Below are 9,686 nucleotides of genomic sequence, written 5' to 3'. Positions count from 1 at the left end.
CAGTCAGCGGGTCGAGTGGGGCGCGGGCGGGGCGCGGGCGTCGCTGGCCGGCGAGGGGCCAGAGCGGCGGCGTTAGTGTCGCGGGTTGCGGCGTCATGTCCTCGGAGGTGGCCGCGCGCCGGGACGCCAAGAAACTGGTGCGGTCGCCGAGCGGCCTGCGCATGGTGCCCGAGCACCGCGCCTTCGGCAGCCCCTTCGGCCTGGAGGAGCCGCAGTGGGTCCCGGACAAGGAGGTACAGCGCCGCGCCCCCACCCTGCTCCCCCAGGCCCGGTGCGTCCCCGGTCCCGTGCCTCCCGTGGGGTCCTCCGGAAGTCCCCTGGCCCCGTGCGTTCTCAGAACTACGCGCTTCTCTTGGGGCCCCCTGGGCAGGACCCTGTTCTTTATTGGGGTACCTGTACACTCTGTGGGACCGTCACGACCCCACCCACACACATGAGGTATCTCCCCCACTGCATGACGATCTTGTCCCATCCTGGTCCCAACCCCTTGAGGCTCCCCTACTCTCCTCCACCCGTTCCACTCGGTGACCCCTCCCCCACTGACCTCGCCCTTTGCTGCCCTGGCACCCTCTCCACCAGGGCCGCTAGGCTGGTTAGTGCCTGGAAGTGACCGCCCCCACCCCCACCCCTCCAGCACCTCCTACTTTCTCTTCTCCCCTTGGCCCCTCGGTCTGTTTATGATGACTGACACCAACCCCCTCCCCCGGCCCTGCCCCTGGCCACTGTGAGACCCCTTAACCTCACAGCCTGGCCGACGCAGGTCTGCTCGTGGGCCCCACCTGCGCTGGGAAGTGGGTGGTGTGGACAGCATAGCTGGGCCCTCCTCCGTGCAGAGTCCAGGGGAGGGGGCGCCTCAGTGCTGCCACCTACTGCTGGAGGGGTGTCCCCTCGGAGCCGTCAGCACCCTACAAACTGAGCTCCTAGGGGAGGACCTGTCATTTTATCTCAGCTCCCCAGGACACACCACCACACACAAGGGGCAGCACCTGGATGTGGCTGAGCCCTGACCTGGGGTGGCCCCATCCTCTGTTTAGTGTAGGGAGCCTCCAGAACGTACCAGCCTCTCACATCACCCTGCCCAAGCTGCAGACAATCTTAAACCAGAGAACTGGGGATTGAGTGAGCACAGGTCTCCTGCAGGAGAGGTTGGGGAGCTAAGTTTTGTCAAGGAGTTGGGGTGGTAAAGAAGCAGCCCAAGTACAGTGGGGTGGGAGGGGCCTGACCCCCTGGGACTGCCCTTTAGTTAGGGTCTGTGTCTGGTCTAAAACTGCATGCAGAGGATCCATGGACGGGACAGTGGGCTTTGCCTTGGGCTGCTGACCAGAGTCAGCGGTTGCAGTGGTGGTGTCCATAAAGACAGAGACTCTCAGGGACCCACATCAACTGTTCTGTCCAGGGGCTGCTGAGTTTGGGGTTGGGTCTCCCAGCATGACCCGTTATTTTACCTACCCACTGGAGACTGCTTACAGAGACACTGACAAAGCACAGGCCTCGGTGTGTCTTCCTGGAGGACACCGTAATCCCTGGGCATGTGGGGTGTTCAGGAAGCTGGCAGAGCGGGATTTATGGGGGCTGGGGATGGGCAGATAGAGCTGGGTAGCACCTGGTGGTTGACACCACCTTTAGCCTCCCTGTGTGTCATGTGTTCACCCCCTCTCCACCCCCCACATCTTCACTTCAGCAGAAAGAACTGGCACCCAGCATGCTCCTTGTACTGGGGACCCTGAGCCAGGCTCTCAGTGCAGCCCCTGGAGATGTGCAGAGAATTGGGGGTGGGCGGGGTGCATCTCTGCCTGGGCCCCCTGCATACTCAGGTCCTCACCGGTGTTCCTCGGGACCCTGCCTCCCTTGCAGGGACGCTGCTTCTCAGTGTGAGGACAGGTGGGGGATCTCAGGGGTGGGGGTGGGGGTGGGGATGGGGCACCAGTTAACCTGCTCTCAGGAGGAGCCTGCCGCCAGTACCTTCAAGCCCTGTGGGACCCAGGAGACCTGTGCCGCCTGAATGTTTGGTTATACCATAGGGCCTGACAGATAGTCACCCGCATTGGGTCGCCCAGCTCAGAGTGGTGGGGGCTTGTCAGGCATGTAGATGCTGCTCTATGAACTTTGTCCTTTAGAGACACAATGGCTTCCCTTAAATTCCTCCCCTCCCTGTCCCTTCTCCCACCCACACATGCACACCTCACCGTGGGAAAAAGTCCCCTGTATATCTGTTCCTACCCACTTCCCTGATTCCTCCTGTGGGGGGGGAGCATAGCTGCACCCGGGTTCTCCTTGCACTGGTGTGACCCCTTAAGGAATGGTTTGGGCAATGGCTTATTTGATGTTTGTGGGAGGCATGGGTTTACCCTTTACAAGGATCTATCTTCTAATAAAGGCATGTGAATGTGTGTCAGGTTTGTACTGACTTGAGGGCTTCCCAGTGGGGGATGACAGTCCTCAGCAGGGCCCAAGGGACCCCGGACAGGCCCACCATGGCTGTGGGCACCAGGACAGCTGTGGGGCTGGGATTCTCTTTTGAGAATCCATCACATTTCTGCTAGCTCTGGTCACAGTGTGCTGGCCTGAGGGAGCAGAAGGGAGGCACAGGGCCAGGGTGTCTTCCTTGCACTTTCTGGGGGAGTAGGCCTCTCCAGCTGCTCACCGCCCTCATCCCAGAAGCTGGCTGCAGGATACCGCCATGTCTTCTCTCTGCCTGCCTCTTTGCCTCAGTCTCTCGACCATCTCTCTTCCTGGCCATCACTACCCAGAGCTGTCTCCTGGTCCCCCTTCAATGGCCCCCCAGGCTCTGTCTTGTTGGATGACTGTGCTGCTGTTGGCAGCTGGCTCCACCTTCTCTCTCCATATGGTGCACAGTTATGACTCATGCCTGGTGTTGCTGGTTCCCCTCCTAGAATAGCTTCTTCTCTTCGACCCTCTGAGAGCTACCGTGGCCAGCGAGCCTGGCAGGAGGCCCATGTGCTCCCAGCTGGCTCTCCTTGGAGCCTGGGTTAGCACTTGGCAGGTTTCACTCCCTGTTCTGCACGCACCGCCTGTTTCTATCTCCTCACATCAGATGCCTGGGGAGAGAGGAGGCGGGTGCAGAGGGGCCCGAGGGCACTTTCTGTAAAGGGTCTCGACCGGGTAGCTGCATGTGTTAAAAAGCAATAAACTGTGAATTCTAGAAATACTGTTCTGGAGAATAACCAACTAACCACAAGCCCTCCAGACTGGCTGCCAGGGACACCTGACACAGGGTCACTGAGAGTCAGAGTCGACTTGATGGCAGGGGGAGACGGAACCAGCCGGAAATGACCTTGCTTAAAAGTTCTCAGGACGGCCTCCATCCTCAGCCATGGGCCACTTCTAGGTGACGAACACTGCTAGGGTTCCTAGGGGACAGATTCCAAATCCTAGGAGTAGACTTATGCTCAGAAAGTGGTCTTTCAACTTGCTCCCTCCCCACATCCCCATGGTAATCTGCAGTTCTGTCCATGGTGATGGCCCGACAGTGTCGATCTTCTCTGCCAGGCCCGAGTGGGAGCATCTGGTGGTGTGGCTGCCTCGCTGCTGTTGGGCCTCACCACTGAGACGGTTCTTGGGCTTTCTGTGGCCAGACCATGAGGGGCCCAGCGAATGCCCCATGTGGAGTGCCCAGAGGCCTGGAGTTGCTAGCACACAGTGTCCCAGCAGGAGGGCAGCATGGGCTGGGAGGAGCTGGCCCTGAATGGTGGGTACAGACCTGCAGATGGCTCCAGACTAGTCGGTGGGGTGGGGTAGGGTTGGGGAGGTTTCCAAGCCCAGAGCAGGTGCGAACCAAGAGCAGCCAGGTGGTCATTCACCGGACTCCGAGGCAGACTCGGGTATATGGTGCTGGGCAGCAGCACCCAGCAGCTGGGCATGCTGAGCCATTGAAGGGCACTCAGGACCACCTGCCCGTGGGCTCCCATAGCCAGAACTATTGTGGGACAGGGCACAGCTGCCGGGGCAGGAGTGAGGTCCCCCATTTTCACTGTCCCTCTGGGTCTGCCTTTGAGTGCTGGGAGGGTGGTGAGGGCGGCCACATGCCCCTGCCAAGGACCCAGTCAGCCGGAAGTGGTCAGTGAGGAGGAGGAGAAGGCCCCAGACCCACAGCCTTGAGTCCAGAAGGTCCCCTACCTGATCTTGCTAAGCATGTGGTCAGGGTGGAAGAGTTCACCCTCCCTCCGGACAGCCTGACCCTGGACTCCATGGCCTGTACTGCATCAAGTCGCTGCTGCCCCTGCCCCTGAGGGCCTCCAGTACACCAGGAATGGGCTTGTCTCTGGGAACTGCTGCGCCTGTACCAGTTGGTGCCAATACTGAAGCAGGAGGAGGCAGACAGCCCCCACACACACCCCGGCACAGCAATCCATCCTTCCAGCTCCTCCTGTGCCAGCAGTGGGACTGAGGAGGGTTGGGGGGGGGTCTCACAAGGTGGGGCGGGAAGGGGGTCAGATTGGCCACTTATAGACAACTTTGGGGATGCTTGTCCATCTCACCACCATCCTTATAAGGACCTGTGGCCCTTAACCAGCCTCCAATACCCCTTCTGTGGGCAGAGGTTGTGAGGACAGGTGCTTGCCTCTCTTCCCTCTCCCCTCACTGTGGGCAGGTCCAGGTGATGTCCCTCCCCAATGAACAGGGCCAGTTGACACCTTTGACCTGGATGGGACCAGGTGACCCTGTGGGCGATTATGAACCCCCGTGGGGGTGGGGCCTTCCATGAGGAGCTGAGTGACAGGGTGGACATTCACACTATCTCCTCTTTCCTAGTGCCCCAGGTGCATGCAGTGTGACACCAAGTTTGACTTCATCACCAGAAAGGTGAGTAGACACAGTGTGCAGAGGTTGGGCCCCAGGTGACAGGTCCCTATGGGGCTCAGGGTCCCATTTTAAACGTACCTGCAGGCCAGGTGGGGTGTGTGTGTCTGTGCATTTGTGTGCAACTGGGTGGGCCAGCCTGGTCCCGTGTGGGGTGTGCGTTGAGTGACCAGCCAGCTATATGTGCAGGTGTGTATCCTGTCTGATGGACTGGGGGGGGGCAGGGTTGTTTGTGTGGGGAGTGTGTCTGTGTGACCAACTAACTGGGTGGGCCTGGGAGTGGCGCCTGTGTCTGGCCTGGTGTGTGGGCCCGTGTTATATCTGACTGGCTGTGTGTAGCACCTGTCCTGTGTGACACCTGGCCATGTCTAACCCGGGGCCCTTCCACTGCAGCACCACTGCCGCCGGTGCGGGAGGTGCTTCTGTGACCGGTGCTGTAGCCAGAAGGTGGCGCTACCGCGCATGTGCTTCGTGGACCCTGTGCGGCAGTGCGCGGAGTGTGCCCTGGTGTCGCAGCGGGAGGCCGAGTTCTATGACAAGCAGCTCAAGGTGCTCATCACCGGTAGGTGCTGCTGTATGACGGCCCTCGGCCCTACCCCCACCCCACCCCAGTTCACACCAGCATTAGCTGGTCCCCCCACCCCCACTAAATGGTATAAAGGCTGCCATCCAGAATGGAGACTCTGGAGGGCCAAAGTCTGATGACCGTGGGGGCCCAGGTGCTCCTGACGTGGGTCCCATGCCCATTCTGCTGCTGGCCTTGACTCTCCAGGCTCCAATCCCTCTCATCGAGCTGGGCACTCTGGCCCCATGGGGTGCTGGGTGCCCTCACCCTTCATTGTCATGCTTGCCCTGGCTGAGGCCCCTGGCCAGGGCGTGCTGTGACCACTCAATGTGGATGAGGCTAGGCTGCAGTGTTCATGCTGGCTTGTGTCCCAGGGGCTCCCTTCCTCGTGACCTTTGGGAAGTCAGAGACTTCGGAGGCGATGGTCTGCCGCCTTTCCAACAACCAGAGGTGAGAGCTGGCCCTTGGGCGCCTGGAACCTCGGCCCCAGGCTTCCCATCTGAACAGTAGTTTGGTTTCTAGGTTCTTGGTTCTGGACGGGGACAGCCATTACGAGATTGAAATCGCACACATATCCACCATGCAGATCCTGACAGAAGGTCTTCCTCCGGGAGGTAACGCTCACGGTCTCCAAAGGGTGGTGCGGCCGGCATGCTGGTAACCTGAGTGGGAACTGGCCTTGCGAACATGTGCCAGCCATATCCGACAACCTTCGCTCTGTAAAAGCTCTCGCAAAGCCTGTGTGCTCAGTGCGGGGGGAAGCGAGGCAGAGCTCGGCCTCCGCTCCCACAAAGTAGCGAGGCCTAGGATCAGGAGCCGGTGTCCAGAGTCTCTCCTTCTGTGAGTGTGTGAGCAGCACTCCTTCCTTGCCTGCACTGGGCTGTCTCCGCCTCACGGTCTGTTTCCTGTCCTCTGTCCCCCTTGACTGTTCCTTCTCTCTCTCCACTGCTCCCACCCTCTCGATGTAGAAAGAGACACGTACACCAGCCTCCTGGAGAGCCTGCCCGCCTCTGAAGGTCAGCGCCCCCGTGGCTCTCCCTGCATGCTGCAGGCCCTCCCGCCCTGGCGGCGGTCCGGTCATGGTGACCAGTCATTCCAGAGTGGGTGGTGGTAACCCTTGGGGTGTGGTGACCCCATGCCTGTGGGGTCGGCTGTGGTGATGGTGGCAATGGAGTGTCCGGTAGTGAACACATCACCTGCTCGGGTTGAAGTGTGTACCCCTTCCTGAGCAGGGCTTAGGTGCCAGGTGGGCAAGGCCACTGGGGGTCACAGGTAGTGAAGCCAGGCAGCAGGCTTGCCCCCAGGGCGCGCTGGCACTGTCCCCGGGTGATGTCTTTTCTGAGACCATGGCTAGTGCTTCTAGCACTTCTGTCCTTAAGGCTTCGTCTGAGTGTTGGGGTGGGGAGTGAGGCCGCCTGTGTGTCCCTTGGCCTGCTGCCTCCCCTGTCCAAGTAGAAGGCTGGCCTGGGCAGTGGGGCTTCTGGCACCCAGTGCCCTGTGATGTTTCAGGGTTAGAGTGTTGGGTTTTGGGCCGGAAGGTGTCTGACAGGGACAAAAGCAGCCATGAACGGTTAGGAAACAGGAGGCATGGCTGTGTTCCAGAACTTTATTTACAAACACAGATAGGCTGATGGCTCTGCTCTAGGTGCTTACTAGGAAACCCTTGCCTGGAAACCAGTGAGGGCAGGCAGACCCAGGAGCCTCTAGGGACCCCCCCGTCCCGTACACAGGCAGCACTTCCTATCTGACCGTGGCCTCGAGTCTGGAGCCATGTCTGGTGTGGTTTTTGCTTGGGAAGGCCTGGCATGCCGGTGGGTTTGAGGCCCCGGTAGGGAAATAGTGGGTGCGGGCTGGTGGGCTGCTCTGAGTGGCCTCTTGCTAGGGTGGGACTGGAACAGCACATTGCAGGGCAGAGCCTCCTTGGGGTCCAGGGTGTCTGGGCTCCACAAGTGGCTGGGTCGAGGTCTTTGGTGTCAGCCCTGGGCTGGTGGGCAGGACAGGGCATTTCTCCTCAGCTCAGCTTCCTGATGGGCAGGAGAGGCGACTGTCTGGGCCTGGTTGAGGTGTGGCTGGCTGAGGATAGTTGTAGCTCTGTGCTGGAAGGGCCTCTGAAAAAAGCCCCCCCCCCCCCCAAACACATATACAGGTGACAACCAGCAGTGACCTGGGCCAGCCACTTGGTGCCGAGTCATGTGGTTCAGTTGGCACCAGGCCCATTCTCAACATCTGAACCTTTGTCTGCCTTCTGGGTGCACCAAGGTCAGGCTGCTGATGGCCAGGGCTGCCCACCTCCAGGATGGAAGGGAAGGTGGGCCCTGGGGACCATCTTACCTTTACTTCCCCTCCCAGGAGGCAGTGCGCGGGCTTCGGGCATGCTCCTGCAGTACACCATGCCCGGGGCAGAAAGCATGACCCAGCTGAAGCTCACAGCTGGGGAGGATGCCAACGCCAGCAAGAGGCCTGCGACCACGTGGCTGGTGGCCATGCACAAGGTACTGCTGTCTCAGGGCGAGGGGCTGCCCTCTACTCTCTGGTGCCTACCTGCTGCCGAGTGCTTAGTCTGGTTGTCCCACAGGCTGCCAAGCTTCTCTATGAATCACGGGACCAGTGACGGCTGACAGGACAGGCGCCTGCCCCCACAGCGCTTGGGAACATTCAAGCACTTGGAACCGTGTCCCTGAGCTTGTGTGATACTCCCCAGCTGTTAGTGCCCGCTCAGCGTGCTAGCCTGCCAGTACCGATGGGGGAGGCAGCCACATCTCACACTGCTCCGCCTGCCCTGCACTGTGCATTTTGTGGCCCAGGCTCACTAGAAGGTTCTGCCCACCAGTGCTCACTAACTTTTCCACAGAATGCCCCCCACCCTCAACCCTGGGGTAGTGGTGGTGCTCAGGTGTCCACTGGGCCTCGTCTGTCTTTCCTGTGCCTGTACAGTCTGCCTTAGCCTGGTTTCTGGACTGTCCACCCTCTGTCACATCTCAGCTGAACACACTTTTTATACACAGGGGACGCCACCAGCTTCGTTTTAGGCCCTTCTCACTCACTGCTCCACTTTCTTAAATGGCTGCAACAGCAGTTTGTACAGAAAGCTTGTGATTAAACCTATTTTGAAAACACAGTGCTGCCTCATTGTGTACGTGCACCAGCATCTGCTAAGAAGGAGGATAGCAGTGGCTGGTGGGTGGGAGCGGTTTATTATGCACTAACATCGTGTCTCACACCGTGAGGTTTCTTGTCAAACACACACAGGCAGTGAGCCGTGACCAGCCAGCGTCAGCGACAGTGCACCCATGCGCACATGGCCACAGCTGACCCCATGTGGCAGGGCCTCCGGCCTGTAGCTCCAAGGGGACAACTGCAGCGTCCAGGCCTGGGGTGTAGTCCAGTGGGAGCAGAGATCAGCAGGACCACCTTTCCCAGTCCAATCCCACAGCATCCCCACCCACTGTGGGCCAGAGGCTCTGCGTCAGGCCTGGGGGTGGGGAGTGGGCGTTGTGACCTTGTGGAGCGTGGGGAGCTCATTGGGCTTCTGTAGAGAAGCCAGTCAAGGGCCCCCTGCTCGGCTGGGCCTCCACAGCCCTTAGGCCCCTGCACTGAGGGCTCCTTGGGGAGGGGAGGGAGCGTGGGGTACAAAGGTATCTTCAGAGGCCTAGCCCACCTGCCACAGGGAACAAGGGACTTCTTACTAGGGGTGGGGTTCTGAAGCTGGTCAAGTGAATATACAGAAACTGACATGACCATCTCTGGAGGCGGTGCCCCCGACGGGCTGCGTTGGGTTCCATGAGGACACGGACTTCTGGGGGCAGGGCCAGATGGCTCCTCAGGGCGCAAGTGGTCAAGCGAGTGTCCGCTGCCGAGGCTTGATCCGTGGATATAACTGGGGAAACGGAATAGTCAGTGCCAGGAGAAGGGCGCTGAGGGGCCACCAAACCTGCTGTGGGGCCACCAGGGCAGTTGTTCACATGCCCACCCAGGGCCCACGTGCTGGCTTCACAGCTTCCCTGTCTCTGATGGTGCTGAACCCGTCTTGTCTGGGCAACCTTGCTGTGTGTTCTATGGGCACCTGGCCCTGGGGGAGGTCATTCCTATGAGGCTCTGTACTAGCTGCCAGCCCCAGATGGCAGCTCCTCTCCGTCTGCTGAAGAGCAGAGGCTACAAGCCTCCCACACAGCAGCCTCACCCTCCTTGCCTGAGGTCTGGGCATAGAGCACTGGTCTCCAGTCTCTGGCTCATGGTCACACTGGGGTCCCTTCAGCAACTCAGCAGGCTTGGGCGAAGAGCCAATTGCTCCCTTCCTGGC

The 9,686-nt window shown here is 60.1% G+C and overlaps 2 protein-coding genes across 4 annotated transcripts in view; one reads left to right on the top strand and one right to left on the bottom strand.

The window, feature by feature from the left end:
* The first annotated feature begins 20 nt into the window (after positions 1-20).
* ZFYVE21 (zinc finger FYVE-type containing 21) lies at positions 21-8,498 on the top strand. 2 transcript variants are annotated; one of them, XM_075530788.1, is made up of 8 exons: positions 21-233; positions 4,774-4,824; positions 5,215-5,383; positions 5,761-5,836; positions 5,909-6,000; positions 6,355-6,402; positions 7,736-7,878; positions 7,962-8,498. In XM_075530788.1, exons 1-8 carry the CDS (start codon positions 96-98, stop codon positions 7,995-7,997), a joined length of 753 nt encoding a protein of 250 aa, XP_075386903.1. In that variant the 5' UTR covers positions 21-95; the 3' UTR covers positions 7,998-8,498. The 2 variants fall into 2 exon arrangements, with proteins under 2 accessions (XP_075386903.1, XP_075386904.1); XM_075530789.1 differs by lacking the exon at positions 6,355-6,402.
* Positions 7,023-9,686, bottom strand: part of PPP1R13B (protein phosphatase 1 regulatory subunit 13B) — a 97,536-nt gene continuing 94,872 nt past the window's right edge. For both annotated transcript variants that reach the window (XM_075530786.1, XM_075530787.1), the window contains exon 17: positions 7,023-9,263. In XM_075530786.1, coding sequence (XP_075386901.1) covers positions 9,222-9,263 — 42 coding nt within the window. In that variant the 3' untranslated portion in view covers positions 7,023-9,221. The remainder of the gene's footprint in view (positions 9,264-9,686) is intronic.

The sequence above is a fragment of the Tenrec ecaudatus genome, chromosome 14 (assembly GCF_050624435.1).
Source record: "Tenrec ecaudatus isolate mTenEca1 chromosome 14, mTenEca1.hap1, whole genome shotgun sequence".
Lineage (NCBI taxonomy): Eukaryota > Metazoa > Chordata > Mammalia > Afrosoricida > Tenrecidae > Tenrec > Tenrec ecaudatus.
Note: the sequence above shows the minus strand (reverse complement) of the source record. Positions and strands in the feature narration are given on the sequence as shown.